We start from the raw sequence: 24,219 nt of genomic DNA, 5'->3' as shown, positions 1-24,219 counted from the left end.
TCGTTACCACAGCTACTAGTGCAAACAGGTTGCCATTCAGTGTGGACAGTCAGTCATAAAGAACTGAGAAACATATGAGTCAACTTACTCTCAGTGACAGTGATGTTCTGGGGTTCTTCAATGAAGAACAGGTTGTCCAGTCTTTTGGCTGGGGCAGGGGCACCAGCCGCAGCTGCAGGCTCACCAGGAGACGGCTTGGCTCCTTTATCTGAGGGGAACATTTCAGCGGGTGAGTGCACAGCACTGACACTTTTACTGAGCCCATCTTTGAATAAATCGGAAACGTACGCTCAAGTATGACAAGACAAGAAGTCATGTGAACAACAAAGAGGCGCACATATTTGTGCCATGCTACATGAATGCAAAGTTACGAAGTAATCAACCTGGGAACCCATTTGATATATTAAATTTAAAAAAAAAATCTAATTGTTTTGAGAGATTATAAAGTAAATCTAGTAGATCTTGTATTTACACTGCATTTTAATCATGTCAAATTAGTTCCTTAGTATTAGTAAATCCTTTTGCGACATGAAAGCAGGAAGACGAAGACCAATAAAAGTTCTGCTATTTCCTGTACATGGTCAAAAGATTAACTTTCTGAACTACCTGTGGATAAAATGGTCAGTAGCATGTTAGATATTAAAAGAACAGTTGGAACAAGAACAGACAAAGCAAACATGGTGGTAGATGTTGTTAAAGACATTTTGTGAAAGAACGATCTCCATACAAGATCTCACTTCCATGCAAGTGCAACAAGGTTACCTTTCACAGTCACCACCCTGGACTTGCAGAAGTCACTGCCGCTAGCATTGCTAGCCTTACAGAGGTAGTCCCCTGCATCTGACTGCGATGCCTGGGTTATCTCCAGGCAGGGGGTGCTGTCCACAAATGTGATTTTCATGTTTCCACCAGATTTCAGCTCTTTCCTGTCCTTCAACCACTGGATCTTCAGAGGAGGAGAACCACTGACGTGGCATTTAAGGATCAACTTCTCCCCCTCAGTCACCGTAAGTGGAGTGAGAGGAACGTCAAACTTAGGACCCATTGCAGCCTCTGAATAAGTCATAGGGAAATAATCAAGAGAGTTTCAGATATTTGTTTTACAAATAGTAGAAATAAAGCCTTGCTTCCTTCAGAATGAAGGAACCTTTGGAAATGCAGTAAGACCATCCCACTGAGAACATGTTTGTTCAAGAACCATTTGATTAAAATGTTTCAACAAACTACCAAAACCTATTTAATAAGAGGGCATATTACACATATTATTTTGTCTTGATAATATGTATAGTATAGGATTACAGATATTTGTTTAGCAGAAATAAGGAAGATTTAGAAATACAAGACCGTTCTATTGAGAACATATCTGTGCAAGAACCTTAAAAGCTTAAAATGAAGCAAATTAAGATTTATATTACACATATTTATTTATGTCTCCATAATATGTATATTATAATTTGCCTATTTTTATGATATAATTTGAACACACCTGTGATGGTGAGTGACACCTGACAGGCAGCGTTGCCAGCATCATTGGTAACCTCACAAGAGTACAGGCCACTGTCAGAGAGTGTGGCGTCTTTGACAGACACCACGGCTACGTTGTTTTGGAAGCTGATGTCGTGCTTGTCAGAGCTGGACAGTTCCCTGTTGTCTTTCAGCCAGGTGCATGTCATGGGCTGGGAGCCAGACACACGGGCCTCAATCTTCACCGTCTTGCCTGCTAAATCCATCATGGACTCAGAGGGCCTCTTGGTGAAGTTTGGAGGAACTTTGCGTTCTGTTAGTGGAGGGAAAAAGTAAAGAATATGAGGCCAAGTCATAACAGTTATTAGGATTCTAAAGCGTTATCCGTTTACCATTACCAGGCCATGCGGGGCCACGTTTGAAGGTCACGTTTCAAAGCAATCCAGAAAGGTAACCAATCACAAGCAAACCTTTGAAGAAGGAAAACGGGTAGAAAGACCAGACAAAAAACAAAGCAATCCAGTGGAAAAAAAACAAAATGAATAAATTAAATGAAAACCGGAGTCAAACCCACAAGACCAAATCCAGGCAAAACCATGTGAAAGAACACCAATGAAACAAACAAACACTGCTTCAAGGCAATGAAACCCAGTTTCAAACCAACAAGACAAAATTATACAACACAACAGTACAATTCCATAACTGTACAAACAACCTGTTATCAATATCTCTATATTTTCCTCAACAAACGCATGACCAAAGGCAACAACATGAAATGTCAGTAATATGCATGACAGTATCGTCGTTAACTGTTAGTGATTTAGGTATTGGAATCAGACGAAGACGAATGAATTGTCAGTTTGTTACCTATTTTCACTTGAGTATGACAGGTGTCAGACCCTGCAGCATTGGAAATTTCACAAGTGTATTTTCCAGCTGACTGAGGTCTGTCATTGTTGAGGACTTCCAGAACGCAGGATGAGTTTGTCGTTTTAACGTTATACTGATAAGAAGCCCAGATCGGCTTGTTGTCCTTCTTCCAGGTAACATAGGCCCTCTGGCTTCCAGAGTACAAGCACTCCAGACGCAGAGGTTGGCCCAGTTCATGGGAGACGAACTCCGCCAATGGCTTGACAAAGCGGATGGGTTCTAAGAAGAGTAATGTTGAAATCAGATATGTGGACACCACTGATTGTTTGTTTACATGCGGAGGGACACAGCTATAGGTACTTTACTGCTCTCCCTGGATAATCATCAGTTCATGAATCCATGGATATTTCCAAACGTAGGTAAAGGAAAGCTATGTGAATGGATTTAATTGCACCTACTTTGCATTCAACTATGGAAGACAATCTATTTTGAGCAGGATAGATAGCTACATATTAAAGGTGGCGTAAGTGATATTTTTATGTTAAGAGAAAAGGTTGTTCGGTAAAGAGTTTAAGATCTAGATTCTGGTAGTAATCGTTGTTATAGAGTGTTTGTTTCAGTAATAGGGGTCTTTCTCCCTGTTTTCTAAAGAGCTGGAGAGCTGGGGAGACCCCTGTTACTGAACAAACACTATTAAAGCAATGATTACTAAGGGAACATAGAGTTATTCAACGCTTACTTTAACCAAAACATATCACTTACAGCACCTTTAACAGGAACGCATGCTGGTAATGAAATGCGCATGCACCACGTAGGTTAGTGTTACCTAGTGTGACAAAAGCATGGCAGCTGTCAGAGTGCTGAGCATCAGAAATTTCACAGGAGTATTTTCCCGCAGCTTCTTCTCTGTCACTATTGAGGACCTCCAGGACGCAGCCGGAGTCGGTGGTCTTGACGTTGTACTTATAGGAGGCCCAGATGAACTTCCCCTCTTTTCTCCAGGTGACAGACACTCTCTGGCTACCGGCAAACGCAACCCTAAGAGTCAGAGGGTCACCCACACGGAACGTGGTGTCCTCCAGTCTCCTCACAAAGCGCAATGGTTCTGCGAAAAGCATTGATGGTTATTGCAGCAGTTAAGCAGCTATTTAAGCCAGTGGTTCTCAAACTTTTTCATGTCAAGGACCCCCCAAGTTAATATATATTTGGCCCCCCATGTGAAAACATTTTGTGCATACTAGATTTGTGTTGTTAAAATGTTTCAAAAAATATTCAGATCCACGGATCCCCAGGGATCCGTGGACACAGATCCCACTTTGAGAACCACTGATATAAGCAAGCAGAAATAATCATTATAATTCAAAGATGAATTTATGATTAGCATGTAGTAGCCTTGAATTAATTTCAATTATGAGCAAATAAATGTTAAAGACTAGAAAAGAAGGAAATTGATGAGGCTGATGATGTGTTAGAGAGCTGATACCTTTCTTAGAGGTTCTGCACGTGACATACGCGTCACAGACGACAGAACTCTCTGCATTAGACACTTCAACTGAATAATGTCCAGCCGCCGCTTCTCTGTCGCTATTGAGCACCTCCAAAGAACACAAGGAGTCTGTGGTCTTGACGTTGTACTGGTAAGAAGCCCAGACGGGTTTCCCGTCCTTCTTCCAGCTCACGTACACCCTCTGGCTACCGGTATAGGTGCAGCTGAGTGTCAACGGATCACCCAGTTTGTATGCCTTGTCTTCCAGTTTTTTCACAAAGCGCACAGGTTCTGAGAGAAGCAATAATTATATTAGTTGCATTGTCTTGCCTGTATTAGGTCATGTCAGTAAAGCAGTAGTCTCTCAAGACAGACTGTTGGCTCACACAAGCTTCAAATGCTTCCACCTGACAGTCTGTACAACAAGTGCTGAAAAATGCCTTGAAAATAAAGCGGATAGGCTCCCCATCCCAATTACGTTTTATCTTGCAGTCGCATAAATAAGTCCTACTGCAAATCAAATTAGTCAAATCTAGCTTGCTGGTTAGAAGAAATAGAAATTCTAAAATATATTTTTAAATATATTTTCGGGAATGGAAATGACAAACAGATGGCAGCTTATTGTAGCAACTTTTGTGAGGCGTAGTTACAGACTCTCTGTAGCATTCAAAGATTGTGGAAGAATTTTCTGACTTGAGAGACTAATGAAGCAGTGAATATAAATTATGCAGTAATGTGAATTAAAGTATTTTTTTTTACTATAAATAATTGACTGATTATTTCATGAAACTTTTCCAACGTTTTTGTCAAGAGGGGAGTTACCTAGTCTGACATGAGCATGACAGGTGGCAGAACTACTAGGGTTGGATATTTCACAGGAATATTTGCCAGCAGCCTCTTCCCTGTTGCTGTTTAAGACCTCCAGGACACAGGAGTGGTCTGTGGTCTTCACGTTGTACTGGTAGGAAGCCCAGATGGGTTTCCTGTCCTTGGACCAGCTCACATACACCGGCTGACTGCCAGTGTATGTGACCTGGAGCTTCAAAGGCTGGCCCACCCTAAACGTAGTGTCTTCCAGCTCTTTGACAAAGCACACAGGTTCTAGGAGAGGTAACGGTATGTTAGGTTATTCGCCTGTCTACCACCAACATAGAGGAATGAACAACATGCGATTGATGATTTAATGTTGGACATGATGTTGGGTGATTTACCTAGATTAACCAGACAGTGGCAGATAGCAGAGCTCTCAGTATTAGAAATTTCACAGGAGTATTGCCCTGCTGCTTCTACCCTGTCATTGTTGCGAACCTCCAACACACAAGCATTGTGTGTGGTCTTCACGTTGTACTTGTAGGAGGCCCATATTGGTTTGCCATCCTTTTTCCAGCTCATGTAGACTGGGGGGCTGCCACTGTAAGCAAAGTACAGCGAGAGCGGCTGGCCCAGCCTGTAGATTGTGTCTTCCAGCTTTTTCAAAAAGTGAACAGGTTCTATAGGAAACAATCATGCCGTTATTGTGATGCAAAGCAAAAAGATGAATTGCCTCAGAAGGCACATCAATGATTTGTGACGCTGCTGCTCAGGTTGACTTAATTAAAGTGCAACTAAACCCCAAACTCAAATCTGTGATTGGTTGGTGCCAGGTGATGTCACCGTAAAGAGTACAACATACAGCGAATCACCTGGCACCAATAAATTATCCACACACAGATGACCAGTACACTGCTTTTCACCTTTAGGTGTCAGGCTTCACACATGCTTGTGGTTTAGTTGCACTTGCACATTAAGATGGTTTGGCTTTGATAAGCAAGCTGAAGCAAGTTGATAGCAAAATATATAAGCACTGTGGTGCTTGTTGTTGGAGTAATATTTTCAAAGCATCAATGTAGACAATATTATTGTTATATGCTTTACCTAGTGTTACATTAGCATGGCATACGTCGGTTCCTGCAGCGTTGGAAATTTCACAAGTGTATTTTCCAGCTGCCTCTCTACTGTCACTGTTGAGAACTTCCAGGGTGAGGGTGTCATTTGAGGTCTTGACATTGTACTTGTATGAAGCCCATATTAGCTTGTCATCCTTCTTCCAGGTCACATACACTCTCTGGCTCCCAGTGTACATGCACTTGAGAGTCAATGGGTGTCGCAGTTTGTAATAAGTGTCTTCCAGCTTTTGCACAAAGCGCACAGGTTCTGAGAGGAGCAATGTTTGGATTAGTGGCATTTTGATTATTAGCAGAGAAATTCTGAAGCTCATGCACAGCAGAAGTATTCTGTTCTTGTTGAGCCGTGAAGTGATTGCAAAGCTATTGAAATTGGGCTGTTTATGTATTATGTCATGTATGTATGTCACTAGAAATGCCTCAATATACTATATCATCATCAGATGACAACACAAGGCCATAAAACTTCATATATTAGATCTCCAACTCGACATCTGACATATGATGTGATTTGGTGGTCAAAGGTCAACTATTGATTAACACATTGGTGTGCATGACCTCTGAACTATTCATCGTAGAGGGATGTGACTGATTGCATTGTTCCAAGATGTAGGATAAGGATGTAAATTGATATTTTGTTGGCTCAAATATGCACAACCATAGGTTGATAATGGTTGATGCAATTAATAGATGAACGACAAGCAGATGAAAAGTTATTGCAATGTTACCCAGGCTGACGTGAGCGTGGCAGATATCAGTTCCGGCGCCGTTGGTAATCTCGCAAGTGTACTTGCCGGCCGCCTCTGGCCGGTCACTGTTGAGGACTTGCAGAATGCACGTCGAGTCAGTAGTTTTAACATTGTACAGGTAAGACGCCCAGATGAACTTGTCATCCTTCTTCCAGGTGACGTAGACCCTCTGGCTGCCAGTGTATGTGCACACTAGCTTCAGAGGTTGGCCTACCATGAATGTGGTGTCCACGAGCTTCTGGACAAAGCGCACCGGTTCTGAGAGCAGTAAAGTTGATGTTAGATATGTAAGCATTAATATGCATGAATATGTATTGACCTGTTAGCTGTGTGAGCAAAGCCAGCAGGGATATATACCGTACTGTCAACTCATTCCAAAGACGATTTAACAAAAAAAAAAAATCTTTGACTAAGACATCATGGTATTATTTATCTCCATCCTTAGCTGTAGCTGTACACAATGAATTCTCTCCAGTGTTGTCGAGTGTCATTTTTGACACTTGACCTTAAGTACAGCCATGTAATCAACACAAGACATTGAGTATTGCTTATCATATTTCAATGATGAATATATAATGCAACACTTAAAATGTATTGCTGTCCAAAAGACTGCTGGAGACTATTTTGTAAAAAAGAACGAGCTTCACCTTTGACAACCACTTGACAGCTGGCAGATGCTGAACCGATGCGGTTTTCAGCCTTGCAGGTGTACTCTCCATGATCGAACTTGGTTGTTTTGCTCAGTTTCAACGTTGCAACGCCATTGGAGAACTCCATTGTGCACATGTCAGATTTACGCAGCTTTCCATCGTCTTTAAACCAAAACACTGAGATGTCAGGAGTTCCGGCAACGCGGCATCTCAGGGTAATTGGTTCGCCCACGTTTACCTCTAATGGCTCCATCTTGTCGACAAAGTATGGTCGTTCTGAGGTGAAATATGATGTTTGATTAATAAAAGTATAGATGATAAGATATAGATAATTGAAGGAATGCTGAAGATACTAAGATACAAGTTACGGTTAACACTTTTACCTATCATAGTCACTTGTGCTTCACATTTGTCACTTCCGACGCCATTTTCTATTTCGCAAGAGTATCTACCAGCTGCTTCCATCCTGTCTGAGTTGAGGACATCCAGAATGCAGGATGTGTTTGTTGTAATCACATTGTACTGATAGGAAGCCCAGACCAATTTACCATCCTTCATCCAGGTTATTCTTAATCTGGGGTTTTCAGTAAATGTGACCTCAAGCCTCAGAGGCTTGTCCTTCTCAGAGGTAATATTCTTCAACTTCTTCACAAAGCGGACCGGTTCTAGGAGAAGCAGTGTGTCGATTAATTACTTCACTTTCACTTAGTATCAAAAAAGGAGTAAGGGTTTCTCTAAAATAATGCTAACAAACCTTGCACAAACAGGTTAACTGGACAGCTTTCTTTCCCAGCATCATTAATGACCTGGCATGTGTACTCTCCAGCATGGGTCTTGTCAACCTTGTTAAGATGCAGAGTGGCTACGTTGTCTTTCAGGGCAATGTCACAGCCCTTTCCGTGTTGCATCTCCTTGCTTCCCCTGAACCACTTGACTTTCAGAGGGGCAGCGCCTTTCACCTTGGCTGTGAAAGTAATATTTTTACCCGGCAGCGTTTCTTGCAGCTGAGGTTTTTCCACAAACGATGGAGGTTCTGGTTTCAAAAAAAGAAGTTTTGTAGGATAATGTTAGATCCCTGGCTGAGAAATACGCCTTTCAAACTGTCTGGAATCAACTACCTGTACATCTACTAACCTGTGACGGTCATAGAGGCACTGGTCTCACTGGCTCCTGCTGAATTAACAGCTTTGCAAGTGTACTTGCCAGAGTCAGACAATGTGATAGTTGGCACGCTCATTTTACAAGTATTATCACTGAAGCTGATGCCATAGGATGGGCCGCTCTTTATCTCCCGGCCATCATGGAACCAGGAGGTGGTGAAAGGAGCAGAGCCAGAGACCTTACACTCCATCTCACCAGGCTTACCCACAACAAGATGGGTGTCCGCAAGTTTTCTTATGAACGTAGGCGGAATCATCTTATCTGTTTTAGGAGAGAATATGTGGTTTCATATTGGTGTGCTACAAGCAAGATAGAAATGGTATCTATGGTATAAATTGATATTACATGCCAACCAATGGCATTGGAACTTTGATCACAGACCTGAAACAGAGAGTTTGATTTTGCAGGAGGCAGCTCCCAGCTTATTTTTTACTTCCAGCTTGTATTCTCCTACATCTGGTTTATCAGCTGACCGAATCTTCAGGATGGCTATCTTCTTGGAGAAGGACATCTGATATTTGGCACCAGCTGAAATCTCTTTGTTGTCTTTGAACCATGTGGTTGTCAGTTCTGCTGCGGTAGACACTCTCACTTCAAGAGATGTATTCTCCCCCGTCTTTACAATTAAAGACTCAGGGAAATCCACGACAGAGGGGGGTTCTAGAAATTAAGCAAGAAAAACCTTTAGCTAACTGAATCCTATCTGTAATTCTGTATCTGATCTGTAAAGACTGAATCTGGAGTGGTACAAACCTAGAACAGTGACTTGGGAGACACACTCCACAACTCCAGAGTAATTGCTAAGTTGGCAGGTGTATTTTCCCGCTGTGGTGGCGTCAGCCTTAAAGACCTTAAGGCTGGCCACATTGTTCTCAAATGTGATCTTCCTGTTGTCGCCGTCTCTAAGAATGTGATCCTTGTCCTGAACCCAGGACACAACCAAGGGCTCGGATCCTTTGACTGTGGCTGCTAGTGTTAACTCCTTACCAGCCATCACTGACTGGTCAGTCAGTTTCTTCACAAACACCGGTGGTGCTAAATAGTGAGCAAAACAGTGGTGGTGAGGTCAAGGGATTGCATGGGGAGCAGTACTGTTTTAATAATTACTACCAAATATGTACTTTACTAACCTTTTAGGCTAACTGTTGTACGACAGGTCTCACTGCCTACACTATTTGAGACGGAGCACTCATAGATGCCACCGTCATCTGCTCCTAGTTTCATCATGTGGAGCGTGGCAGAAGTGCCTTCATTGATCATTTTATATTTCAAGCCCTCTTTAAGGGGCCGTTTGTCTTTGTACCAGGTAATCTGGCATGGTTGTGTGCCATAGATCTCACAGTACAGGCTGGCCTCTTTTCCTATAGCACCCTCCACTGGGTTCAGTTTTTTAGTGAAGGATGGGGACTCTAGAAAATATAATTGAGAGAAGTTAAAAAAAGAATAGTCACGGTCGGACAAGTATCTTCAAAATCAATTCTCTCAAGTCTGGGGGACATGCTCAGTTAAGTCCATGCTATGGAGAATCCACACCGTAATCCAAACCAGAAAATGACACGCAATTAGAGATGGGGAGGGAAAATTCTCCGATATTCATGCTACAAAAGGATCGTAGGTTCAAAGACAGAGGGGGCAGTCAACGATTTGGTAATTTCTTTAACGGAGGAAAGAACACATACAAAATGAGGTGCTGTTAACAACTGTGAACGAGCAGAGGACACGCAAGAGAAAACGTGATTCGATAGAGGGGGCAGTGAAAGATTTGATCATTCTTTTAACAGTGTAAAGAATGCATACATAACGATGTGCTGTTCACATTCATGCTCTCCAAAACTTTGGGAGACGAAAAAAATATGTCCATGCCGAAGGGATTTCAGATGGGGACAGCACACAACAACCGTGAACGTTCCGAGGAAACGCAAGACGCAATCTCAAAACAAACCGGAACCATCGTCAAACTTTGAGGTTCATGCGAGCGCCATTTCGGTAGCTGACCTTGGATTGTGAGAATGGTGCTGCAGCTTGCACTGCCAGCATCATTATGCGCCTCACAGGTATAGACGCCATTGTCCTCAAACCTCATGGACTGCAGCTGAAGGTACGCCGTTGAATCGACAAACATGGTTTTATAGTTGCCGCTGTCGGTTATCTTTTGATCATTTTTGTACCAGCACACTTTCAAGGAACGTGAACTGGTAAGCTTGCATTCGAAGCGGTGCCCCTCACGCTGCTTCACAAAGGTATTGGGAGGCATTTTCTGGACAAACCGTGGAGGTTCTGTAAAATCAAATAAGAAACATTTACTAAAATGTGACATCCATTAATAAAATAGATGATGGAGACTGGTATTTCCCGCTGTGACCGGCCTCACAGGCAGGGATCCTGAGAGTGGCCACGTTGTTCTCAAACATTCTCTCAATCTTAGAATCCTTTCTCCTCCAGCTCTCGTCTTTTTGCCATTGCACAGAGAGGGGGGGTGACCCCTCCACCATGCACTGAAAGACTGCAATGCCTCCCATAACACTGGAGATACTTTCAATCTTCTTAACAAACGACGGTGGAGCTGATGTGAAAACAAACATTCTGCTATGACATCAAGAAGTGTACATTGCTGTATGCGTGTACGTTGTGTGTGTGTGTGTGTGTGTGTGTGTGTGTGTGTGTGTGTGTGTGTGTGTGTGTGTGTGTGTGTGTGTGTGTGTGTGTGTGTGTGTGATGTGTGATGTGTGTGTGTGTGTGTGTGTGTGAGTGAGAGAGAGAGAATTCAAAGTATACAGAATCAATGCCAACCTTTGATTGACAGAGCTGCAGCACCAGTATATTGTCCAACCATGCAGTGATAATAACCAGCATCTAGCAAATCAGTATATTTAAACTCATGACCTGGTCACTGTGTGTGAGTGTGTGCTTTGGGCTGGATGCAATGGGCTTTTGGTCTTTAAACCATGCGACCTCAAACGGAGCGGTCACCTTGCAAACAAATGCTGCCACAGACCTTCTAACAACCTCTAGTCAACTCTTCAACACATGAAGGAGGCTTCTGAAATGAGCATTTAAATAAACCAAATTATTTAATTTATCTTCTATGTAACCATGAACATAAAGAAGATATCTCCAAACCATCCTTTTACTGATAGCACAACAAAGAAAGCCTCAAGCTTCACAGTAATATAGCAGCGCACAGGTCTAATCTGGCCAACAAGTCACAAAATGACATCTTGTGCAACAACTTTGCACTCAAACACTTTACTGTTTAGTGCCTGAAAACCTACAGTACATTCCAGAGTAGAGTCTCCCTGGGTTACACTGATGGACAGGGACTGTTCTGACAAAACGTTCTGTCTCTGGGATAAGAAACCATTCACAACTGAATCAGCTGCTGTTTTTTTGTTAATGCAACACGTAGAGAGACACTTCAAAGAAAAGCATGTGATGTTAGATGCCAGAAAAGTCCCACAAACCTGTCACTGTGAGCACCGCAACACATCTCTGACTCCCAGCGTCGTTCTGCACCTGACAGATATACTTTCCACCGTGGGATATCTGAGTGTTTTGTAAGTTCAACGTGGCGGCTTGGGTTTCATAGGAGATCTTAATGTGCTCGTCTTCTTTGAGCTCGCGGTCATCTTTAATCCAGCGGACGGTCATTGGGAGTGATCCGGACAACAAGCATTTCATCACGACCTCAGAACCCACTTGGGAGGTCATGTCCTCTAGTCTCTGAACAAACGATGGTGGTTCTAGTGGGAGAGGTTCCACAGGTCAACCTATAGCTTACACAGGGTTTACTCGTGTACATAAAGATTCAAATTTGAACTCTCTGATGTCCAGGTTTGATGTTTTCCTTCTAAATAATAAACTAAACTGTCTCAGCTTTAAGATGCATTGCTCCTGTATAGAATAAAACCTTAATATTATTATTATAATATTATTATTATAATTATAATATTACACAGCTGTTTCAACTAACCTTTCAGTGATATGTCGCAAGAACAAGATGTCTCTCCGACATCATTAGATACAGAGCATTGGTACTTCCCAGCATCTCCAGGCTCACACTTGGAAATCTGTACAGTAACAGTTCCATTCTGAACACTGATCTTATGCCGTCTGTCATTTCTGATTTGCTTATCATTGTGATAGCAGCTTATTTCAAACGGCGCTGAGCCTGACACTGTTCCTTCCAAGATAACATCACCGCTCTTCACGAGCTCGGCAGACTCAAGTGGCCTCACAAATACTGGAGGCTCTGTGAGAAAGAAGAGGTCAGTGTTAAGCGCAGGCAGTGACAGCCGAGACGAAAGAAGAAGTAAAGCTAAAACACTGAACCAACCTTTGACTGTCACTGTGCTGGTGCAGCGGTCACTGCCAGCCTCGCTGGACGCCACACACACATAATCTCCGCTATCCTTAACAGTACAGTCCACTACCTCCAGAGAAGCCATTGAGTCAGAGAAAGACATTCTGTGGCTATTGTCTGAATTGATGTCAACGCCATTTTTAAACCATTTGATACTGATCACAGGGCTGCCCTGCACTTTGCAGAATAACTTCAAAGAATGTCCAACTTTCACCAGTTGTGAAGGCTCAACCTTCAATGAAAATGTGGGCGGTTCTGTGAATTAACAATAACAGTTAGAGATAAAAAAGAAAAACAGACAGACAGACAAAAAACAACAGTTGCATCAGTTAGCAAAGAAGAAAGGGCACCTTTGACAAAGAGGGCTGCGGTGCAGTCAACCTTCCCAGCTTCATTGGATACTTGGCATGTGTATTTGGCAGAGTCATCAGGTTTCACTTTGTGAAGCTCCAAGGAGCTTGAAGAGGCATCTTTCTTAATAAAACACGAGCCTCCAGTGGAAATCTCTTTGTCTTCTCTGAACCACTTAACAAGCAAAGGAGCCGATCCAGTGAAGCCTGCTTTCAAAACAACATTTGATCCCGGTGCGGCTTCCTTGGATTCAGGCTTCATAGTGAAAACCGGACGTTCTATATTCATTCAGGAAGAAAAAACATCATTACATTCAAAGAGAATGTCAATAAGAACTGACACATGCTTACATGTCGTCCATTGTTAATCTAACAAAGTTCTTTCGATGTCATTAATCTGACCTGTGACACACAGAACACCACTGCTCTCTTTGTGTCCGGCAGGGTTGGCAGCTCGACATGTGTAAGCTCCAATATCGCTTTTAAGCACGTTCTTTATCAGCAGGGAGGCTGTGTTCTCACTGAAGTCGAGCGTATATTTCCCATCTGTATTGATTTCTTTATCATCTTTGTACCAAGATATATTGATTGGCTTGGATCCAGATACTTTGCAATCCATGGTGACATCAGTTCCAATATTTCCATCAACTTTCTTAAGACTTTTTGTAAAGGATGGTGGAACTGGTCGATCTGTGTAAGGAAATATAATTATAAGAAAGACCCTGTTGTGTTTTACAAACCTTGAATTTGATATCTAAAGTATATAACCAACCTAAGACGGACACTGAGCATGTGCACTGGTCCTTGCCAACTTTATTGGACACCTCCATCCTGTACTCAGAAGTGTCTCCTTTTTCTGCAGTAAGAATCTTTAGGCTGGAAACATTGTCCTTAAGAGTCCATTTATATTTACGACCAGTCGTCATCTCCTTCCCATCTTTAAACCATTTCACTTTAAGTTCTGGGCTTCCAGAGATCGTACAGTCCAAGGTGGCTGAATCTCCTGCCGTCACACTGATGGAGGCCATCTTTTCTAAGATTTTAGCTGGTTCTAAAATACAACAACACAATTTTAAATGGGAAACATCAATACTTCAAGGATGTCATAGAATATTTCACTGAATCCTGCTGAATTTGGCAATTTTGTTCTCTAACCTTGAACTGTTAAAACGGCTTCACATTTCTGATGCCCAGCTTCATTCTCTGCTAGACAGGTGTATTTGCCGCCGTGTTTTATCTCAACAGATGAGAATGAAAGGCTAGCAATGGTGTTGTCAAACAACATCTTGACATTTGGATCATCATCTCTCAGTATCTCAGAGTCTTTCATCCATTTAACAGTGATGGGAGCTGAGCCTTTTAGGGTTCCCTGCAGTTTCACTGCGTTTCCCAACAGTGCAGTGGCACTCTCGACTCTCTTTGAGAATACTGGCGGCTCTGAAATAATAGTATTAGCACTTTGTTATAGCAATAGTGCTTAAGATAATCATATTGAACTAGTAATGAAGAATGCCCTGTAAGGGTGGTTAACATCACTAACCTTTCGGTTTAGCCACTGACTTTGAAGATGCTGAGCCAACCTCGTTGCATACGACACACTGATATTCACCAATATCTGCACTTGCAAATGACTGGATCTCCAAAGAGGCCATCGATCTCTGTGATATTATTCTATACTTCTGATCTGTGGACAGCACCTTCTTGTTCTTTAACCAGGTCACCTCAAATGGTGCGGTGCCTTCAAGCTCACATTCAAATGTGGCCACAGCTCCTCTTACTGCCTCTACAGAGACCAGTTCCTTTCTAAAAGAGGGAGGTTCTAAGGGGGGAACATTCAATGGGTTAGGTGCCGCCTTATTTTTAATGACACTTTCAAACTAATTTCTATCCATATGCTAACTCTACAGACCTTTGACAGTGGCTTTGGTGCTGCAGCTTTCGCAGCCAGCCTCACTCAGAACCTCACAGGTGTAGTTCCCACCGTCTCCCAAAGCCACATCCTTTATTTCCAGGGTCGCAACTCTGTCCTTCAGACTGATATGATATCTGTCCCCGGCAGAGAGCTCTCTATCATTTAAGAACCAGGTAGAGTGGAGTTCAGGAGTTCCTTTGACGGTGCACTGCAGGCGTGCCGTGCTGCCTTGTTTCCAGACCACAGTGGCTTCAAGCCGCTTTACAAAGCCTGGTTGCTCTGCAGGGTTTTCATTGTTACAAAGAGCCAATGTTATGTCAAGTTATTGGCATTTAAAACAACAACAACTCAACATTAAGAAAGAGTGGACAAGATTAAGAAAGAGAAGATTTGATAAGATGCGGTTTGCTTTGATTGAACTCAACACGTCACATCATCATGAACATTTTGTCCTTGACTTACACAAGGAAAGGACATTCATTTTCAGTACTGTACATTTGTGACAACTTCAAACGCTGTAGTACTCCCTGAAAATTAAGTAAAGCGGTCTTACCTTGAACCACCACTGAAGAAGAGCAAGTTGCACTTCCAGCCTCATTTGTAGCTGTGCAAACATATTCCCCGCAATCTTTCAGCGTGGTTTTGGGGATATCAAGTGTAACCATCTCATCTTCAAAACAGAGTTTACAATCTGGTGACTGGTGCACCTTTCTGCCACCTCTAGTCCAGGTGATGGTTACTCCCATCATCTCGTTCACCTGAGCCTCCAGGTGTAGAGGAGCTTCAACCACAGCAGATACGGAGCCCAGTGGTTTTACAAAGCTGGGCTTGTCAATAACCCTCAGCTCCACGCTGCACACAGCTGTTCCAGCTTTATTAGAGGCCTTACACTGGTACACACCATGGTCTGCAGGCTCAAGTTTGGCTATTTCAAGTGTGTGCTTATTCTTTTCAGAAGAGGTGTGGTAGTGTGTAGGTACGTTAGGTAAGGCATTGTCACCTTTGAGCCATTCAACATTCATAGGTGTAGTTCCTGTTACAACACATTGTACCACAGCCCTCTTTCCAACATACATAGTTTGACCATCAGGTTTAGTTAAAAAGCTGGGCGGGTACAGCTCTATGAGGTTAAGAAAAAAGAAATACACATTATTGATACGATTATTAGAATCCATTAAAACATATTGAAAATGTTTTAAGCCTGATGTATAGTTATCTAGAGTTATAAAATAGCCAATCTACAAGCTCACTTGTTGTTTTGAGCTTGTAGATCTGCTAATTTCAGCGCACGCCGCCGTCATATGACGGAGCATAAATTAAGCATCAGACCGCTGCGGAGAAAAATCGCAGCGGTCTGGATTACCCCTTACGCCTATTCAAACCGTTCAAAGGCACAACAGTTTAGAAGAAAAAACAAGAAAAGAAAAACAGAACAGAGAGGTCAACTGCAGCTTTGACCTCGAGTCATTCATTTCAACCAACCAGAGTAGAGGAGAGAGAAGCGCGTTGTTCTTACCTGTCACTGACAGAGAGGCGGAGCAGCTGTCACTTCCATGTTGATTGCTGGCCTTGCACGTGAATTCTCCACTGTCAGCCTTGGTTGGGCTCAGGACTTCCAGAGCGGAAGTCTGGAAGCGGCTGAGAACCCTGTATTTCTCGCCCTCCTTGATTGGGCTTCCATCCTTAAACCACTTGAAGTTCACATTCGGTGCCTCCTCGGTCTCACATTCAAACTTGGCACCTTGGCCAATGTTGATCTCCAGATGAACAATTTTGTGCTTGAACACCGGTGCCACTGTAGGAGAAACCAAAAAGAATGAAATTAACACGTGGAAGAGGCCAGTATCAACTCCTATGGTAATGAGTGGAGGTTAACTCGTGAAATGGTGAACCTAGGATGGAAGGTGACAAACACATTATCCTGGCGTGACTGTGGGAGGAAGATGATGTTAGATTTGGGTGAAGGTGTGCGGATGAGCAGAACACTAAGATAAGAGGAGTGAAAGACAGCATGCAAAAAGACAAGAAAGACTCAGAGTCATAGTGGCGGATGCCTGAGGTGAAGAAAAAGAACACAGGAGGTGGATATGGGGGTGATGTTTGTGGAGATCCAACTGTTAAAGAATGATGGAAGAAGTGGAAGTGTCACTTCTGTTTGATTTGAACCTCATAACCTCCAAAAAACTAAAGTGATTGTATTTTTTTTTAAATGTAAATAGATTGCTAGACCGCCTCAAGCTCACGAAACATTAACAAAAAAGACTTTCCATTTATTTAAAACTGGAAAGAAAAGTAAATTTGGAGGTTTGAGGTTTTTATACAACAGAAGTTAAGATTGAAGAGTGTGAGTTAGTTTTGATGATTATATCAAAGTATTCTCCATCGTCCAACCTCTGGAGACCACAGTGAGTCTTGAAGTTGTTGTCGTCTTGCCGACTTCATTTTCAGCCTCACAGACATATTCTCCTTGATGTTTCTCCTTGATAACTTTGTTGATTGTTAGTGTATATGTGTCATGGTCTTTAGAACACTTGAACTCTTTGCCAGACTTCACCAGTTGTCCTTTGAAAAACCAGTTTACCTTGGTGACATGCTTAATGGTTGTGCTGAGTACAGCCTTACTGTTCTCCTCTGTGCAAACATCATCCAGTGACTCTAAAACCACAGGATAATCTACCAGACTGTCTGAGGACTCACTGATCATGATGGCCTCAGACAGATACTCTTCCTTCATTTCTCTGTGGATGGAGATGTCTACATGTCGTTCAGCAGGGGCCTGGCCTACAGGCAGTGAGGCTGTTAAATCTGCAGCCCCCACATCTCTGCCCTGGCTCCTGACGCTCACAGACCTACCCTCCTGTCTACTAACTTGTATGGACTCATATATCTCTGACTGACTATGGACAGTTGCACTCTGGATGGAGGTCCTGGCTTCAGTCTGGACGGTAGCAGACTGAGATATGGCTGCAGGGAAACCAACTGCACTCTCTGCTACGGTCACTGTGTCTACTACCATGGAAGACAGCATCTCTTTGGAGCGGGCTGAGCTGACCTGTGCTTTCTGAGGCCTGTCTATCTGCATGGTGCCAGGCTGTTCTGATGTGAGAACATGCTGCTCCTGGCAAACTATAGCATGGAGAGCGGCCTGCAGTTCAGTCCTGAGGTCAGCCATCTGGGGGTATTCTCCCTCAAAAGCCAGTGTGATTTCCAAGGGGGCACCCGCTGTTGTGATGAGGTATGTAAACATGGAATGTTTAGGCTCTTTTTGAACCTTGACTTCCTGTATCTGAGCTGCCTCTAACCTCCCGACAACATCAGCCAGTAACAGAGGCTGGTCGCGGGCCACAGCAGACTGCAGGGCATCTTTCAGCTGACGCCTGATATTCACACTGGAAGCTTTGGGAATCTGAATCACAAAAAACATCTCCTTAGGAAGAGTTTGGCTGTCTTGAGACTCATGAACAAACATAAGTCCCCTAGGCTGAGTCTTGACACTGACAACAGAACCTTCAGATCTGCGTATCTCACTGGACTGCTCTCCTATTATCACCTGTTTCTCCTCCAGTAGAACCGACTGTCTGACCGACTGACCCTCCTGAATCTGCACAGCAAAGTCCTGCTCAGCTGCCTCTAGCACCACACAGCTCTCTGCAGCTACTGCCTTCTCTTCAATGTAAACCGGCTGTCTAGGTATCTTTGGCTCAATTTTCATTTCAGGCTTGAATTTGGGCTCAGCTATCAGACTGGTGGTGTGACCCTCCTCCAGGACCTGTGTGTCTGTCACGCTGACGGACTGCATGACGTTCCAGTGCTCTTCCTTTTGGATCAGAGCACGCTGCTGTTTAACGTCGCTGGAGAAGGGAGTCTCCTTCGGGAGCTGCATGGGCTGAGAGGAGACGTGGAGAACCCTCTGAGGTCTGGGTTCTGTTCTAAGCTGTGGCTCAACTCCCGTCACAGACACGTCTAAATGTTTGTGATAATCTGCTGTGAGCTCACGTCTCTCCTCTGACGTGGCTGCATGTCTCCTGGCCTTTTCCTGTTTCTGCGCTGCCACCTGCTCTTCTGGTTTGGGAACAGTAAATATGTCTTCCTTAGGTAGGGCTGATACAGGATGGACTGACTGAACATAGAGTGTTGGAGGTGCCTCTTTTTTTGGCTCAATGGACATAGAACTAATCTTTGTTGAAAACTCAGAAGTTCCTTCACAAACCACAGTTCTCTGCTCATCCTGTGTGACTGAATGTAATAAAATAGGACTTTTCCTTGATTGTGCATTCTCTGGTGAAGGTTTTTCACTAGTAAATTTACCTTCTGATTGTAAAATGTCCTGATCACAGAAAACCTGCAGATTCAGGAGCCTTTGTCCCTCTTTATGACATTGCAGAGTCATTGCAGATTCTAAACCTGGTATCAGTCCTGAGGGCTCAGCTTGGAGATGGTATTTCTCTTCAGCACTCATAGCTGATCTATAGACTGTGTCTTTGCATGGGACTGCACTCTCCTGTGATGGCCTGTGTATCTCAAACATCTTCTCCTTGGTTAAAGTTACTTTAGTTTCACTGACTGGTGCTAACACTGGCTTATGCTGCTCTTTCTCTATCAGGGGTTTAGAAGGCAGGTGTAAAGCGGACAGAGGATCAGTGTGTCTCTCTGTTATAGGCAGTTGTCCTGTGGACTGGGCTGAGTAGAGGATCTTTACACCCTCAGTGACCCTGAAACCCCTCTCCTCATCTGGTCTTTGGGCTGTGGCTGAGGTTTCTTTGAGGATAGGCAGAACAGACTCTACTTGGTGACCGCTGACAAGTTGCCTGGGCTCAGTAGATGTCTGAACCTGTTCTCGTTTCCTGTCAGCCAGAGCCTCAGCTCTCACTGTGGTAAGGGGGAGGACTTCCTCAGCAATGGCCGACATGACTTTGGACGGCTGCTCTTTTGTACACTCTAACGCTACTAGCTCTGGGCTCAGAATGCGCTCAGAGTGCTGTTCCATGAACTTCTGCCTCTCCTGGACAGAGGATGTAAAAGCAACCGCGTGAAGCTGTTTTGCTGGAACGGCTGAAACCTGAGGCGGATGGGTGGGGGCCACAGACACCCTCTCCTCCACCTCATGAGACTGCAGCACTGCAGCCTGGTGTGTGACCTGCTCTCTGTGTAGAGTAGCAGCTGAGATATCCAGCTCTCTAAGAGCTCCCACCTGTTCACTGGGAATAATCTGTCTGTCCTCAGTACCGATGGTATAGACCATATGGTCTGATCTGCTTCTTTCCTGCCCTGTGAGACTGACTTGGTACAAGTGGGACTCTGTGGTTTGTTCTGTCATGGATATTGTCAAGTCTTTAGTCTTCTGAACTAATAAGTGTTGAGATATGGAGGCAGCGTCCCTGAACACCAGCAGCTCTGCCGCGCAGGTCGCTTCACCAAACTGGTTTGAAGCTTTACACGTGTAGATGCCACTGTCCTGCTGTTTGATGCTCTTAACGTTGATGAACCCAAACCCATCTGGGTTGTTCACTATGACATATAACCCACTGGGTTCAATGTGATAGGTGCCTTTGAGCCACTGAACCTCTGGACGAGGGTCTCCTGTCACAACGTAAGTGAAGTAAGTCTCACTGCCCTCAGCACACCGAGCAGAATCAATAGTTTTCGTGAATTCTGGAGGTTTGCCTGTCAGCTCAAACCTCTTCTCTACTCTTTGGTGCTTGCTTGGCTCCTTCACCTGAACATGAAGGTAAGAAGTGCAGGTGGATTGACCAAACCTGTTGCTAACAGTACACGAGTACTCTCCTTCATACTCTCTTTGAACTTTGTTAATAACCAGACTGTATTCGTCTCTCTCATGAACAAACGTATAAACAGATGAACTTGTTATACCACGTCCATTGTGGGACCACTCAACAGTGGGTTTAGGGAACCCAGACACTGTGACAGTAAATCTAGCCGTCTCTCCATCAGTCACAGCTGCTGGAGAGAGTTGGGAGAGGAAAACTGGCTTTTCTTTTTTCTTCTCTAAAGAGCTTGAGAAGCGTTTGGACTCTGGCTTGAGTTCAAGTGTCTTGGTTTTTTGTGGTAATTTTAGGCCAGTGTAGTATGACTCCAGGGACTCTTGTTCCACTGTGACGGTTGAGCTAGACACAACTGTATAGAATAACGACAGTTGAACAGATCACAATCTTAGGAGGTAATAAAGACATTTCAATCATAATGGCAACATCTGCAGTGAAAACAAACAGTCATCTATGGACAAGTTACGTTGGATTGAAACCAAGAACATGTGAAAAATAAAACAAATCTGTCTCTTCTTGGTGCATGGACATATAAAACAATATTTTACGTGGATATCTTACCTGGAAACAGTCGAGACAATAAAAGCTTTTCATATAAAGGTATGTCAAACTTTTAAGTCATGAAAAATAATATAACATTTGACAATATTTATAAATGACAGACCACGGGAGATCAATGCAAAGTAAAATCACCTTTTACATCCGCGACTTGAGCCTCCTCCACCACTGGTACTGCAAAGATACAAACAAGACTAAATTACCAATGATGTTCTCAAACTGAACATAAGCAGCAAGACAGCAAGACAAGAATCAGCAAGCAGCAAGATTAGAATCAAGTGACATGTCGTGCATCCATATTATCTATTTATTTTGTATTGACATTCTTGCATGCTTCAGTTTGAGCATTAAGTGTACAGCGGTTCTGTCTTTGGAAAGTGCTCAGTGATATGAGTGACCCCCTGACTCTCTGTCTCTCTTCGACATTTTAGCCAGTGAATAGAGGTCAGTGGTTGGTAGACGTGGCTGTGTCCTGGCCAGTGTGTGTGGAAGCGGTGTAAATGGTGGCTGGTTGTCGAAGGAAAGGACTAAAGCATGCAGATTGCAAACCTTTCGTCTCTGTGCCACAATCAGCATCTCCGGCTGAGCAGACACTTTTGCAAGTGTAATGTTCGCCTTGCCATGGCCCCGTGTTCTTAACTTTTAGACAGCACAGAGGGCCGTCATGTTTGAGAGAGTAAGACACAGAATCCTCAACATTCAGCTGGTTGTGAAGCCAAACAACAATTGGAGCTGGGAGCCCCTTCATAGCGCAATACAGAGACACAGTGCCCCTGGGTTTGGGCAACAGCTCTGGGGGCAGCTTGACCAGGAACTCGGGTTGGCTTCTGAGGTCACGGCCACGCTGTTGACGGGGGAGGACGTCAGGGAAATAGAGGTGGCTGGCCAGGCTGTAAGGTCGCTGGGAAGACAGAGGCGCAGCTCCCACTTTCTCGACAGCCTCCTGCTTGTCTTGGTCAGGGAGACCGCTACGTGTCTCTCTGTCTGTCTGAGACACTTTACGCACAGAATCGGTAGGGACGGGGGTTTCAGCTTTGACATTTGCTTCTTTTGCTAGGTGAGAATAAAGTTATGAAGATTGATTAAGGATCAGTTCATCAGTGAGAGGGTAAAAGGCAGCTATTCTGTTTTAAACACTAAAGGGGTTAGTTGGATGAAAGGATGGTGTTAAGAGAAGTAAAGCTGGCAACAGGAGAGGAAAATCTAATGGGTAGCTACAAAACAAAATAGATTTGTTATTCTACTAGATTACAACAGGTTACAACCTAAGAGGTCAAGGATGAGGAAGGAGCAGGGAAGAGCAGATGAAGAGGTGGAATGGACCAGCGTGTGAAAAGAGAGAGCGATTGATATAAGAAAGAGAAACCACCTTCAACAGTGAGCTGGGCTGAGGTACTGTTCTGGCCATGTATGTCGGTTGCGGTGCATTGGTACACACCCTGGTCTCCCATACTAACACTCTGGATGACCAGAGACAACAGCCCTCCATGCCGAGAGCTCCTCACCCTCTGGGTGTCTACCAGGTTCTGGCCGTTATGGTCCCACACCACACCGGTGAAGGGAAGCCCGTCAAAGGTGCACTTAAACTCGGCCATGTCGCCGCTTTTCACTCGGACGTCGCTCATTTCCATCAGCAGTCTGGGGCTGACCTTGGACCTCAGCTCTGCTGAGCTGGTGTCCCGCAGCTGAATGTCAACTGCCCTCCAAGAGGATGATGATGATGATGTTTTTGTGGTTGACACTCTTGAGGAGCTCTCAGAGATAAACTCAACACTGTGGACTGTCTGTCCGGTTGACAGGGACTTATAGCTCCCTGATCGAACCTCCGTTCTCTGAGCCCCAGTGCTCGACACACTAGCTAAGCTTCTCACACTTTGATCTGGGCAATAAGAAAGAGTAGAAGCGTTAGGTCAACACATCAACGGTGACTGACTTCTTCAGGTTACTTGTGTGACAGCTCGTTTTGCCAGAGCGCAGTTGGGTGGAGCTTGGAAGGTGGAGTCAGTCAAGACCAGTGAGGAGGAAATAGACAGGCTGGTTTCCTCTGTCAATCATGCAAGCTTGACTGGAGCCAAAAACACTTAGGGATTATTTCCGTGCCTGAGAGTGCAAGGAACCCGAAAAACTAGATTTCCAAAATTCAGTTGTGTATATTGCATTCCTCAGAAATAAAGATTCATTCCTCTGAAATAATGAAGTTCCTATAGTTAAGAGCTATTCATGTTGGAAGAGAAGATAACCATGCGTAAGGCGTTACCTGCACAATTATGTTCAGTGCTTAAAGTGAGGGAGGCTGAGCAAAGATAACATCCAACCTGCCGCATGCACAGTCCTGTTCTTTTCACCATGCTCAATACTGTACAAGTACTGTACAAGGAGCCCACTTTGAGAACCAACATGCTGAAACACATTCTTTGAGGGCTGAATAGGCTGCTACTAATTAAACCAGCTGTTCTGTGGCCTTGGCATGCTGGACAGGCATTAAACCTAGCCACCTCCCCATGCTGAACCACAAAACGTTTTATTGTCTTAATTAAAGTGATATTCTTCAGATTTAATAGACTGAATGAAGCACACCACTGAGATTTTGATGCAACGTCCATTGGGGACATGCTCTTTTGCATAGAAAATCTCAGCTGAACATGCACAGGTCTAACTGAGTGACAATATTATTATTATTATTTTGCATCTCAGGAGCAGTCAGACTTCTGTCTGTTAGCTGATCTCTGGAAGAACTCACCATCGAGTGCCAGAGATGCTAAGCATTTCACCATTCCACCCAAGTTTTTGGCAAAGCATGAGTATTCCCCTGCTTCCGCGGGACGAACTTTGACAATATCCAGCTGGCAGGTTTCACCATACTGAGACATCTTGTAGAGCTTGTTTGACTGCCTGATCTCTCTGCCGTTAAAGAACCAACTGATCTGAAGATC

The 24,219-nt window shown here is 43.8% G+C and overlaps 1 protein-coding gene across 1 annotated transcript in view; it reads right to left on the bottom strand.

The window, feature by feature from the left end:
- The window catches only part of LOC308106200 (titin-like), a gene marked incomplete at its 3' end in the record, with an annotated part of 62,897 nt that overhangs the window by 13,637 nt on the left and 25,041 nt on the right, over positions 1-24,219 (bottom strand). The window contains exons 39-55 of the mRNA XM_080457257.1: positions 24,027-24,218; positions 21,422-21,460; positions 17,337-21,080; positions 16,462-16,740; positions 15,499-16,065; positions 14,943-15,224; positions 14,574-14,852; positions 14,189-14,470; positions 13,806-14,084; positions 13,436-13,723; positions 13,034-13,312; positions 12,657-12,938; positions 12,294-12,572; positions 11,785-12,063; positions 1,487-1,777; positions 763-1,053; positions 89-208 (exon numbers count right to left, since the gene is read on the bottom strand). Coding sequence (XP_080313383.1) covers positions 89-208; positions 763-1,053; positions 1,487-1,777; positions 11,785-12,063; positions 12,294-12,572; positions 12,657-12,938; positions 13,034-13,312; positions 13,436-13,723; positions 13,806-14,084; positions 14,189-14,470; positions 14,574-14,852; positions 14,943-15,224; positions 15,499-16,065; positions 16,462-16,740; positions 17,337-21,080; positions 21,422-21,460; positions 24,027-24,218 — 8,052 coding nt within the window. The remainder of the gene's footprint in view (positions 1-88; positions 209-762; positions 1,054-1,486; positions 1,778-11,784; positions 12,064-12,293; positions 12,573-12,656; positions 12,939-13,033; positions 13,313-13,435; positions 13,724-13,805; positions 14,085-14,188; positions 14,471-14,573; positions 14,853-14,942; positions 15,225-15,498; positions 16,066-16,461; positions 16,741-17,336; positions 21,081-21,421; positions 21,461-24,026; position 24,219) is intronic.

The sequence above is a fragment of the Gymnoscopelus braueri genome, assembly GCF_963280865.1.
Source record: "Gymnoscopelus braueri genome assembly, chromosome: 18".
NCBI classification, from domain to species: domain Eukaryota; kingdom Metazoa; phylum Chordata; class Actinopteri; order Myctophiformes; family Myctophidae; genus Gymnoscopelus; species Gymnoscopelus braueri.
This window is presented reverse-complemented; position numbering and strand designations above follow the sequence as displayed.